Raw genomic sequence first — 13,093 nt, forward strand, 5'->3', positions numbered from 1 at the left:
GTGGTCTCCTGACCTTGGGCCTCCCCTCCCTTCAGTGCTCCACAGGGCGGCCAGATCCATCTCCAAAGCAGGGCTTACCTCATGCTTTGGCTTTCCCTGAAACCTTCAACCCAAGGCCAAGGCCATTCCAACACACTGGCCTGGCCCTCAATTTCCAAAGTGCAGTGCCACACCCTCTGTTTTAGACTTCCTCACGGATTCCCAAATAGTCTTTGTGTTTTCCTGCCTCTGGGCCCTTGCCTCTGCTGTCCCCAGGACCTCTTTGCCCTCTGACTAAAGGAAATCTTTCTTCCCCTTCCTCATGACCCAGCCTTGGCAGCTCTGGATGTGTCCTGCTCAGATCTGCCTTCAGGAGAGAACCTGCTGCGGGAGGTACAGGTGGCAGAGAGCTCACAGCTGCCATGCCTCCAGAATCTGCCCAGCTTGCAACCCAAGGCCATGTGGTTCCCCGGAAGCTTCAGACAGTCCCTGGGTCCTCTGAGGGCTGGCTTTCTGCAGAGCTCCTGTTGGCCGGAGGCTCTCCCGGCCCGATCCTCCCCCTCCCCTCTCTCCTTTCATAGATGTCAGACCTGCGTCCTGTTCCCCAGCCTTTTCCTGCCCCCCCATCATCTTTCACAGGCATTACCCCAATCACTCTCTTATGCCTCTAACTCCTTGGTGTGCTTCTCGGACGACTTGACCCACACAGTCCCCCTCCCCCGTATGGTTCCTCTGGGAGGCCTTGCTCAGCACCCCTTCTCCACGTTCCCCAGGTCATGGCACATCTCTTGCCTGGTTCCTCCTGGAGTGGTTTTGTGCAACCTCCTCTGTGTCTGTGATTTCTCTCCCAAATAAACGTGTGTGTGCGCTGCAAGAACAGGTCAGGTGCTGCTCGCCTGGGGTCCTGCCGGCCCGAGTACCCTGCACCGAGTAGGGGCTTTGTGAACAATGGCTTGCTTCACCGCAGATGTGTGTTCTGGAGGCAGTGGAGAGGGGCCACCAGGAAGGGAGTCGGCTGAAGCTGGACAGGTTTGAGGGGGAGCAGAAAGAAGGGGTCAGGCTGGTGCAGGTGTTGGGTCCAAGAGGGGGCATTCATTCTCTGGCCACAGGGAGGCTGGGAAGCTCAGCAGAGCCACACGACAGCAGGGGCCCGGGTAGGCCTGAACTGGTGTTGGTCTGGGAAGAGGGAGGCATGGCATGGGTTTTGGGAAGAGGAGGAAAAATCAAAGTAGAGACAGAGAAAGTCGAAGGTGGAAGCTTTGACCACACGGAAGTTTTCCTTCTCCGCTTGTCCTCTGGCTGTGGCCTCCACTGCCCGTCGTGTTCTAACTTCCGTCAGGGGACTCTGGCAGTCCTGACAGTTTTTCATTCTTCCCCCTCTGGAAAGGGCGTCCCTTCCCCCCCGAGAGCCCTGCTCAGTTCTCTCCCTCTGCCTTGCTCTTTGTCAGCCATCCTGCTAGGGCCGTAGGGCTTATGCATCTCAGTGGCTGACGGTTCTTATTAGCAATTACACTTTAAAGAGTAATTTCTGAAAGAACGAAAATTTCAAGACCTGCAGAGTTGAAGTCCCATTGATAGGAAGGAATTTTAGTTTTAAACGATGAGATTTCAAGCTGGAAGTGGCTTTGGAGAGAATCTGTTTGGGAGCCCAGCCCCTGACAGTGGCTGTGTTTTCTGCCACTGGGGAGGCCAGCCTTGACCCTGGCAACCATCGGCCCTGGTCCCTGAAGGTGACAGACCCTTCTGTGGTTGAGTAGCCAGGCCCTGGCTCCTCCTGCTTCCTTATAGGGCAGCAAACATGACTCTCGCCTTCCCTCTCAGAGCAGAGAGCTGTGCAGGGCTTGAGGTGGGATGCCCTGACCTGGGGGAGGGGAGGCCTTGGCCCTGAGAAGTGTGATTTGGGTTGTGGGGGGTGGAGGGTGACGGCTGATGGGAGCGGAAGGCCCTGACTCTTTATAGCCCAACCCGGGGTTGTTCAGTGTGAGCTGGAAGTGCCCCACCCTCCCCACTATGAGCAGCTTCCTTCCTGCCTGCTGGCAAGGCCTGGGTGGGGAGCGGAGGGGAAAGGAGGGAAGGGAGGCGGGAAGTGGGCAGAAGGGAGGGGAACAGCCCTCTTCGGCTCAGGGTGGCCCAGTCCTCCTTAGGAGGTAGCTTCTGCTGTATTGGGAGGTTGGGACAGAAAGGTTTGCCCAGCTTCCAGATTGCAAGACGGAGGCTGGACATTTGGGGAGGGGCTTTGGGCAGGGTCTGGGGTGTTTAGGACTCAGGCAATGGAAGGTGTTGCCTGTCTGAAAAGGGCGCCTGCCATTCTTAAGGAACCCACATGGGGGCAGCAGAGAGCCAAAGAGAAGAGACTGTAGCAAAGGCCCGGGCTCAGCCTGCCAGAGACAGACAACAATACCCAGGATGAGTGAGGGCCAGTGGCCTGGGCCCCTGAGCCACGTTGGGGTAGTGGGTCCACACTATCCCTCTGGGACCCTAACGTAGTGTTTGCATAAGCCCGACGTTTGTGATGATGACTGACCAGCCCACCCGAGGAGCAGGGGTGCCTTCCTTTGGGAAACCTCCCTACTTCCGCACAGACTACACGGGGTGTGGTGAGCTGAAGGCACAGGAAGCCATGTCTAGGACAGCCTGGGGTGGGAGCACCAGGCACTGTGGCTCCCTTGAGAGGAGAGGAGGCAGTTCCGGCAGCAGCTGGGGAGGGATGGGAAGTTCAGGGGCCCCCAACCCACAGGTGGGCTCCTGAGGGCAATGGCCCCTGCTCTGGAGACTCTCCTGCCTCCTGGCCCTCAGCCTGGTAGGAAAGTGACAGGACCGAGAGGCCTTGGAGAACCCTAAATCCTTGGATGATGGGTGACTGTCGGTCTGTGGGAGCTCTTGGGGAGTTTGCATTAACTTCCTGAGGGAAACTTGGGTGTCTCCAGGCCTTGATTCCCCTGAGGTTTAGACTTTTCCTTCTGAACCACTGCCCTGAGCAGACTCGGTGCCTGTGGAGTGTGTGCGTGCATGTGTGTGTGCACGTGTGTGTGTGCGTGTGTGTAAACACACATGTGCATGTGCCCTGACGCTCAATCCTTGACTCCCTCTTCGTCTGGGCTCTGCGCCTCCAAAGCTAATTTGGACCAAGAAGACGGGTGTGGACATGAACGTTTTCACATCCGTGGGGACTTGAAATTGTCCTTCATTCTTGGGGTACAGAGTGAAAACGAAGAGTTTTTAGGCTCAGGCTGGGGTCTCCCAAATGATGACTATGGGGGTCCCTGTCTCAGGCCATGGGGGCCCTACATAGAAGGGCATGGTTGTCAGGGATCAGTCCGACAAGCCCTGACCCCCTTCACTCCGCCTCTCCCCATCTTCTCTCTTTCTATTTCTCAGGACGGCCCATTTTCCTGGTGTGGTTGCTGTGGTGCTGGGTCTCTTGGGAACCAAGGCTTTGAGCATCAAGTGTGCCCAGCGTGGGAATTCTGCAGCAAATATCACTGGGTATTGGCTGAAGAGACCCCTTCCCTCTGCCTGTCAGATGCCCGGGAAAGAGGCCAGGCCCTCTCTCCAAACCAGGGTGGGTGGAGAAGCCTTTCCGTCCTGTACTGATTGTGAGATATGGAGACCCAGATCCCACACCCTGATGTACCTTCAGTCATTGTGTTGTCTTTTTCCTATTCTCCCACCTGGAGTATAAGCCCCTTGACTCCCAATGACCAGAAAGAGAGATGTTCCTGTATATTGCTGTTGATGGTGGTCTGGGCCTTTCCTAGGGTCCCCATTCTGCTGTCTGGCTTTCTAACCCCAGCCTAGGCTGCTGAAGGACTGGCAACGCCAGTTCCTAGAGGATCCCGATTCGCATGGTGTTCTTCCTCGTGGACCCAGAAGGGGGAGCCCTCTATACCTTTCTTTTTCAGGGGAGAAAGATTCCTCTCTTCCTGGTCATTCTGGGCCCCTGCTGTCACCTTCACACCTTCACCAGCTTTATCTTCCCATAGGAAGGCTCCACACGGGGCAGCTATTCTCCAGAGGGACAGATATGAGGTGCCTTACCTCTGTTCTCAGCTCAGCCAAATTCTCCCTAAATACTGCTCCTTTGTAAAGACTTCACCCTTTCCAGCCTTAAAAGGATCTCTCCCTCCTCTGGAGTCAACACATTCATGGTCTGCAGCACTCCTCGGTACTTGGAATCCAGGCACTTCTCTCGTTGACTGCCATTATTTGTACTTGGCTCCTGTAATATTGTCTATTCATATATAAACATATTTTCTTCCCAACTAATTGCAAACTTTTAAAAATCTTTTAAAGCTTTGTATTAAAATATAGTGAACACACAATATTATATTAGTTTCAGGTGTACACCATAGTTATTCAACATGTATATACCTAAAGAAGTGATCACCATAATAAGTCCCGTATAATTGAAAACTTTTTAAGGCCCAGGGGCTGGGTTGTCTATATTTCCCTAGGGGTCCCACACAGCTTGGGGCACATGGAAAGCAATGAGGAATTGTGAGTAGATTAGGGAGATGATGGAGTAGGGGATTTGGTGGACCTGAGTTCTCTTCTCTGGCCCTTCATGTTGGCTGGTGATCCATGGGGTGGGGTAGCTACTCTGCAGGATACGGAAGCAGTGTGGCACTGGCATCTACATGCTCACCCCCCATCCAGGCTGGGGTGGGCACTGCGTTCTGCCTGATGACTTTAGCAGAACAAGTAGGGCACCGTTCTAGAGACATGATGGAGCCACCTCTGTACCTGGAGGTCTCTGGGTCTGCACTGCTCTGAATCTTTTCTCTCATCTAAAAATATGAAAGTGTTCCCTTCTGGCTCTAATATTTCATAAAGCCACAGAAACCCCCAAGGGAAAGCCCAAGAGTTGCAAGTGTAAAGTTCAGGGGAGGAGCCATATCTTTGCCTTGATGACTTGGGTGGGAGTGAGGGGGGGGAAGGCACATTCTAGACGTACGGAAGTGAGACCTGAGTCTTCTTAGCACCAATGGGTAAAGCCAGCTCTTGCTTCACCATGTGCTGCCTCCTGGAGCTACTGTCCAGTTCCAAAAGCCTTTTTATGGTTTGGGTTGACTGTCTAGTTCACTGTGTCTCGAGGATGGCCCCAGTCTCGGTCACCTGAGTGGCCCTCCCTGGTTTCCTGCGGAGCCTGGCATGAAAGGCTTTCAGCACCTTGGACAGGGACAGAGCTCCAGCCCCGCTGGACCTGAGCAGCTTGGAGAGCTTGGGATCTCCTGTCAGGCCAGCTTCCCTGGCAGGGTGGCACCAAAGCGTGGTTTGCTCCTTAATATTTTTCAGTCCCTCAAAGACACTCTAAATTAAAGTGGTTTGGTTTCCCCTACCTATCAGTGCCTCCTGTATGGTACTTCTTCAGCTTTTACTAGGTAAGTTATGGAACCTTCCTTAAGCCCCTTTTTGTGTCTGAGAAGGCTGTGCTTTTTCTTCAAATCTAAGGGACAGGTGGCTGTTAAGTTCTCAGGCAGAGGAAATTTAAAGTGGCCCCTCTTCTTTCTCATTTGGGGGTAAGTAGATTGGTGAGGGGACTCCACACCTGACCCCCCACCCCCAGGATCTTGCTTTATGAAGATATTCACCCCCTTCCTCTGTGCCCGAGAAAACCCATGCCATCCAGGAGGGCCCAGCCTTCCCAGGAAGCCCTCCTGGCTGCCCCAGCCCGTTCAGAGCCCCTCTGTCCTCCGGACTCCCCTGCACGTATTGTCAGTAGCAAAGTGTCACACCAGCTTGTTTTCATGACATTTCATTCCCATCAGTTCCTCTCCTTGCAGGTGGCACCCATACCACATGTCTGCTTTCAGGAGACCCTCCAGCGACGAGCACATCGCAGGGTAGAGTGGGAAACTGATGGTTCTGAGGGCATTCTCACCTGCTCTTTGGGATCTCCCACTCCACTTTTTTTAAAAGTCTGAAATAAATACATAGGATGGGCCAGGATGCTATCTGTGGAGTACCCATCAGCCTCCAGTGCACCCAGGATCAGAGAGCAGAGGCAGGAGGTGGAGGTGGAGATGGGTATTGAGGGAAAATGGAGGACCCATTGATGAGTGGGGAATGTGAGTGTGTAGCATTGAGGTATCACTCCCTGTTGGGGCTGGGGGGGTTCTCAGAGATCAGCTTGTCTGGTCGCCTCATTTTACAGGTAAGGAATGTGAGATTTAGTGAGACTCCTAAAGTTACACAACAAGTGGGCCCCTTTCCATCACCTCTGACCCCGTCCAAGCCTTTGGCATCTCTCTCCTGGATCAACGCGTAGCTCCCGGTGGCAGATTATATTTTCCTAAGATGGTCATGCCAGTAGATCCCATCACACACGCGTTTATCATACTACGTCAGTGACACTCCTCCGCTGAGCGGTGAAGGTCTTCATTCCTCTCTGTGAATCGGAGCGGCCACAATTGTGGCAGAAGTTACTTTATGTGACTTCTGAGGCTGAGTCATTAAAGGTGCTTACAGCTGCTGCCTGTCCCTCGCTTGGGACACCTGCCACCACGCTGAGGAAGCCAGGCAGCCATGAGGAAAGGCTTCATGTAGGCGTTCTGGCCCCAGTCCTAGCTGAGGTCCCAGCTGACAGCCAACATCAGCCACCAAACGTGAGTGAATGAGACTTTCAGTCGTGCGTTGAATGGAGCAGACACATGTGTTTCCAGCTGAACATGCCCAAATGGCAGACCCATGAACAAAATGAATGCTGCCATTGATTTGTCATTGGGGTTTGGGATGACTGCTATGCAGCAGTAGTAACTGAAACACCTCGTGTCTGCCTCAGTTTCTCCAAACTATTATACGTGGTTCATTAATTCAACAGACCTTTATTAGATACTGACTACATACTAGGGTCTGTACAAAGGCAGACATGATTTCTATATTCATGGACAATACATTTCAACTGCCACCACTGCTGCTTTGCACACAGAATAAAAACCATCCTCCTCAGCTCTCTACGAATGGCTCCAGCCTATGGCTCCACGGACACCACGCCAAACTGTTTTGTCCCCTGGTCTTCATTCTCCACTTTCTATGCCTTTGTTCATGTCATCCCTTCCACCTGCAGTGCTTCTGCTCTGCCCATCTTGACCTTCAAGGACCTGCTCTGAAACCCCCCCTCGCAAGGCCTCCTGAGCTTCTCCAGTTGAAAGTCATCGACAACTCGTTGTAATCCCACAGCATTCAGCCACTCAGCGCAGACCGCACAGTTCTGTCTGCCCACTGCCTCTCTCAGCCTCAGCAGACCGAGCCTTCAGAGCAGGGGGCCTGGCTGATGTCCCTGTCCCTTCTATGCCCCCGCCCCACAGTGTCTGGCACAGGGCCCAGTACGCAGGAGCCCCCCAGGAAACATTTGTTGATGTGACTAGTAGCAGAACCAGAATTAGAACTCAGGCCTCCGGAATCCTCGTTGCCAGAATCTTTTATCACCATGGCAGGGAAAAAGTACCACCAACGGTGGGTATCAGGATGGCAGGAGAAGACCTTGGTGATGGCCCTGGATGGGGGGGTGACATGATCCCTGCATGCGGAGCTGCAGATGGCAATGAGTGGGGGAGCCCTGGCTCCTGGCTAGGGGTTTCAGATAAGTCCCTCCCTCCTTCCGTCCTTCCCTGCCCTTTCTCCCTTTCTTGCCTTCGGCAAGCCCAGAGCACCCACTTCTGGACAGAAAACATGCCGTTTCTTTGATCTTCTCCCATCCTAGTTTGTATCTGAAAACGTCTCCATCTTCAGAACCCAGCTGCACAGAAAAACAAGGCCCCACCATGCCATTCAAGCTTCCCCTTGCATATTAAGGGCTGCTCTGTGTTCTTCCTCCCCCAGGGTTTCTAAAGAACCACTCCTCCATAAGCTGTCTTTTCTGCACCCATCTGACTGGAACGGCGTCCCAGTCCCCTGTGATTGTCACTCACTCTCTTGGGCCTGATTTTGGCTGTGTCTTGCCTGGCCTACTCCTTGGGGGTCCACCAGCAGGAGCAGGCTTCAATTGTTTTTTCCTCCCAGGATGCCCTGGTTCGACTCCCTCAGACTGAGCAGGAGCAGAAGGCCAGGTGGGCAGGATGTTTTGCCAAGACTTTTCACCCTAAACTGTCTCTGGTAGCTGGGAGGAGACACAGCCTCTCGGGTCACTCAGCCAGAGGCAAGGTGGGGAGACCTCTTCCCAGGAATGGTTCCTGCGAATGACTCTGTGAGCAGAGGACGGGGTCGGGTGGATTCTAATTGCTCAGTGTGCTAAGATTGGGCGTTGGCCTGTTTCTACGGGCTCTAGGCGTAGTTCAGGTGGGAAGGTGATGGGTGGAGAGGCTTCTCCATCAGCTCATCTGTTGCCCTTTACCTCTTGGTGCCTGGCACCTGTGGGCCCAGGAAGGCTGAGGGCTTGTCCCTTTCTGAAAGCCTCTCTTCCTTATCCCAGTTTTTGGCTGTGGGGGTGGCTCAGTGGGACTGCCTTCAGGTTCTCTCCCCTCAGGAATGAAACTCCAGGAAGTGTGTGTGTGTGTGTGTGTGTGTGTGTGTGTGTGAGAGAGAGAGAGAGAGAGAGAGAGAGAGAGAGAGGTCTGCCTCTCCTCAACCAGCCTCAGGGAGCGGCTCTCTCCTGCCTGTCTCCTGCTCGCTTCTATGCCCAGGAGGAGGGCTACTCTGAGTCTTGTGTCTTCTCTTTTGGGAGGATCAAGGGCCCCTGATTCCTCTGTCCTCCCATGGGATGAAAGCAGAGGCCTTCCTGGGAATGTGGGAACCTGGTGTGGAGAGCTGGAGGGGCCAGATGAGTAGCCCTCTCCCGTCTCCCTTCCGACTGGCTCTCCCTTGCCCTTGATGTGGAGAGAAAGGGATGCTACCTACAGGTGTCGCCTTCATGTCCTCTCTCCCTGTGCCCATTCTCACCGCACACCCTTTCTCTAAATCCCCTGACCTGGAGAGGAAGACGCCCCACTCAAATGGGAATCACGCTGGACGTAGGGCAGGGGGTGGTTGCGGGTCGGGGAGGGGCTGGGCCAGTCGTAGACTGGGTTCCACCCAGAAGCCAGGTGGGTTGATGTGCCTGATGCCAGATCACAGAGGAAGGGATGTCTTGCCACCGAAGACCCTGGGCATCTTGGAATGTGAATGAGAGTGCCAGTGAGGAAGCTGCGGGAGGTGGAGAGGGCCGAAGGGATGACTGTACAGGCAAGAGCCTCCGGTCTTTTTTAGCATCAGCTGATGGCGCCACCTCCTCCTCTCCCACTGGCTGCCTCCCTGAGTCACTGCCCACCCACCAGCAAATAAAAAAGGGGTGTCATTTGCTGGTCAGTTGCCCCACCTGGCCCCAGTGTTTGCATCTTTTTGTTCCTGGGTGGAAGGTGAGAGTCTGGGTAGGATGGTCTCGCCAAGACCTCTTCTTCTGGGCCTTTCTCCTCCCAGACTAGGCTTCTTTCTTTGCCCTTTGTTCCTCCCCTCCCCCCACATCCCATGATGGTTCTCCCTGGTGACAAGACCCACCCCCTTGCTCCAAGGACAGAGGCAGCTGCAAGCCCTCAGGGGCCCCCACATGGCCCCATCCGTCTAGCCGGGTCTCAGATCCAGGCTGCAGGGGAGGGGACCCGGGCGGCTGCTCAGCTGTGGACTCCTCCCGGCCTGCCCGCTCAGCTGTCAACACTCGCCTCCCAGCCCTGGCCTACTCGAGGCCATGCCTGGCAGCTCAGGCCTGGGACGCCGGCTCCCCAAGACCCTCACTCAGACCCAGGCAGGCGGTGGGCAGGCGGCGGGCAGACACCCTGCCTGCCCTTGAGCATCCTCAGGCCTCCTTGCCTAAATAAGGGAGCTGCAGCTGCAGCGAGCCAGCTGGCCTGGGGGGAGGGGCCGGCGGCTAGGCCAGGGTTTTCCGAGGGGCTGGGCCGCCGCAGCGCCGCAGGGCCCCGAGCCCGCCGGGGATTGGGCCTGCTGGGTTGGCTCCGCGCTGCAGACGGAGGGCGGGCTGCTCGCACAAGGGGGATCCCCAGGCTGGAACCTCGCTCTCAGGGGTTTTTCTTTGATCCCGCAGCTGGGAGGCCGCAACTCCTGTCAGCATGACCCTCTCTGTGCAGGAGGGCCCGGAATAACCCCAGAGGGGTGTGTGTGTGTGTGTGTGTGTGTGTGTGTATTGTGTATGTGTTGGGGGGCGCCCCCGCTCTGGGTGCGTGCCCCCACTAAGTCTCACCCACACTTGTCTCAGATCTCGGCTATCCTGGGGCCTCCAGGTTGCGTTGCCCTTCACATTTCCTGGGTCTCCCCTGACGCTGGGCTTGCCCTCCCAGGGTTCAGGCCTCGCCCGCCGCCGGTGTCCCCCACAGTAGGCATTGAGCACATGCTGTGTGTACCAAACCGGTGCTTGTCGTGGTGGGGAACGAGGGTTTAAGGGACCCGCCCCTTTCCCTTCAAGGCAGGTTCCCCAGGTCTTCCAGTCCGGGGGTGGGGGCGGAATCCCCAGTCGTCTCCCTGGCCGCCTCAAGGCCAGCTGTCGCACCTGTCCTCATGGTTCCACTACCTAAGGGTCCCTTCCCCCTCTTCGGGGCGCGCGAGTCCAGGGGGCTCCTGGGCTGAGCTTGGGGCTGTGTGTGGGGGGAGCCCTCCGTGCAGTTCAGCCAATGGGAAGGGCGGGCGCGCGGGGTGTGGGGCGGGGGAGAGGGCGGCGCTGCGGGCGCGCGGCGGGAGGGAGGGGGCCGGGAGGCGGGGGCCGGAGCCTGAGGGGCGCGCGCCGCGTTAACCCTTCCGCGGCCGGGCAGAGCCGCAGGCGCAGCCCGAGCCGCGGGCGCCGGAGCGGTTGTCGGTGCGGCGGGTGGGAGCCGGGTGCCCGGCGCTCGGGCGGGCGGAGTGCAGCGCGGGGACGCGGCGGAGCGGGGCCCGCGGCTTGGCGGGGTCCGGCAGACAGGTGTGCGGGCGGCCCGAGCTCAGGCGGCTCCAGGCCGGGCCCGCGGTCCGGAGCCGGGAGCTGATCGGGGACCTCGCGCCCGCAGCCCAGTCTCGGCCTCGCCTGTGCTGTGCTTGGCCGCGCGGTGCGGGGACCACGGCCGGGCCGGGCTACCCAAAGCCTAGTTAGTGTTGGGCCGGGCCGGGCCGGGGTGGGTGGGGGCCCGCCCGGCCCGCCCATGGGCTCAGGATGCCGGTACGAAGGGGCCACGTCGCGCCGCAGAACACCTTCCTGGACACCATCATCCGCAAGTTTGAGGGCCAGAGTGAGTGGGGGAGGGGGCCGGTGGGGATGGGGCTTTGGGCCCGGGCGAGTTCTCTCGAGTGTGGATGGGGGGGCGTGCCCGGACCGTATGCATCCGCCAAGTGCGCGTCAATGGGGGCTGGTGGACTCAAGGCGCTGGCCAGGGGTCCCCGGTGCAAGGCTTGGTGCTGGGGGCTGTGGGCTTGGGGCCAAGAGACCTGGTGTTGTGGTGAGGGGTGGGACACTCAGCTCAATTTGGGTTTCTGGGACTGGGGAATGTGTGTGTGACAGTTTGAGCGTGCAGGGCAGAAAGATGGGATGGGAGTGTGCAGGTATCCCTAACTCTGGGTGCCTGAATGTGGATGGGGCTGGGTGGGTGTAAGGACGGCAGAATGGATATGGTCCAAGTTGGGACCTCAACGGGACCACACATATACCCGTCTTGACTATATTGTGAGACTGACTGCCAAGCATGTGGGGCCAGTGACTGACCTGCTCTTGGGTGTGTGTATGTGTCACCCATGAGTGTGACCCTTCATGGGCAGTGGGGTGCAAACTGTGGGTCCTAGGGTGAAAGAGAGGTCATGGGCTGCAGCCAGTTTTGAGGGTCTAACAGCGTCAATGCAGCACTCCCATATTATTGATTTTCCTGTCCTGAACCCCTTTAGGGTGACTATAACCCCCCTAATACTGGCCCTCTGGTAGGGGAGGCTTCCAGAAATGTCCCAGGAGCGGTGAATGTTCTGGGCATGGGCATTTGCACCTGCCCCAAGTGCATGTGTCTGTCTCCAAGGCTTTGTGTGCCACGGTGGGTGTGACTGCCGAGGGCCCTGGGAGTGGGTGACATTCCTTGCTCATGACCCTGTGAGCACAGGACAACTCGTGCTTGTAACCGTTGTGGGCGGAGGGAAGTGTCAGTTGGATGGGCAGCATTGTCTGAGCGGAGGAACAAGACGATCCTGAAGGGAGAAGACTGACGTAGTGGAGGGCCACAGGCAGGGGCTTTCCTTCCGGAAAGCTCTAGGAAGCTATGTGGGCACTTGGACTGGGATCTGGGGGCCTGGCTTCTGCCCGCACCTCTTCCACTGATTGCCACGTGACCTTGAGTGACTCTCATCCCTTTCTGAGCCTCAGTTTCCACATCTGGGAAGAAAGGGGCAGCCAAAGGTTCCTTTCAGGTGCCTTCTGTCCCATATTCTAGGAGCTCAGTGAAGGGGGTGGGGCCTGCCTTCTAAGAAACAGGCTCTTCTCTCCAGGCCTGGGAGTGGGGGCCAGATGGTTTTTCTTCTTCCTCCAAGGATGGTGTGTGGCTGATTCTCTGGACTGCCTTGGGCTCAGGTGGAGATGGAGGCTGAGTCAGGGGTATTTTTTATATGAAAGGGAACCTTGCCTCCTAGGGTTGACAGCTGCCTGGGAGTTTTGGGGGGCCTGGGGAACTGACCTACAGATGACCCAACTTCAAAAAGTAACTTCCTGGAGGCCAGGGTAAGGGAGGGTGGAGGAAGGCAGGAGGAAGCCAGATCCTGATGGCCTCGGCTTCATGCTGCAGCAGCCTGGGCTTTTCCCCCCTCGGGATTGCCCAGGGCTGCAGCCTGAGGCTGTGCCCACTGGGAAGGGAGGGGGCAGAGTTCTGACTGCTCCTGAAAACCTCGGCATTAAAGGCCAAAGTGGCCGGAAACTTCTGTGTTTATAAAAAGCTTTTATCCCGGGAGCATCTTCCCTGGCACAGGCTGGGGCTGCTGCCTGCCCGCCTGCGGCTCACCCGCCAGTGCAGCTTTTAGGGCAGGTGTGGAGGGGGTGAGCCAAGTCTAGCTGAAATGGGTTCCTTGGGGCACAGCTCCTTGATGGGGCCAAAATGCGGCAGCCCTCACATCCCTGGGGGAGGTCCCTTTCCTGGGTCTGTCTTCTTACAAGTGGGTCTGAGGCCCTCCCCAGGCTCCAGGTATTTCCAGG

The 13,093-nt window shown here is 57.0% G+C and overlaps 1 protein-coding gene across 2 annotated transcripts in view; it reads left to right on the forward strand.

Annotated features, from left to right (window-relative positions):
- The first annotated feature begins 10,688 nt into the window (after positions 1–10,688).
- The window catches only part of KCNH2 (potassium voltage-gated channel subfamily H member 2), a 31,286-nt gene continuing 28,881 nt past the window's right edge, over positions 10,689–13,093 (forward strand). Inside the window, exon 1 of one of the 2 annotated variants that reach the window (XM_074315133.1) lies at positions 10,689–10,858. Coding sequence is in view for 1 of the 2 variants with exons in the window: in XM_019712830.2 (XP_019568389.2) it covers positions 11,087–11,162 (76 nt within the window). In the remaining variant the exon portion in view is untranslated. Of the gene's footprint in view, positions 11,163–13,093 lie in introns of both variants that reach the window. The other variant, XM_019712830.2, reaches the window with a different exon arrangement.

The sequence above is a fragment of the Rhinolophus sinicus genome, linkage group LG11 (genome assembly GCF_036562045.2).
Source record: "Rhinolophus sinicus isolate RSC01 linkage group LG11, ASM3656204v1, whole genome shotgun sequence".
Taxonomy (NCBI): Eukaryota; Metazoa; Chordata; class Mammalia; order Chiroptera; family Rhinolophidae; genus Rhinolophus; species Rhinolophus sinicus.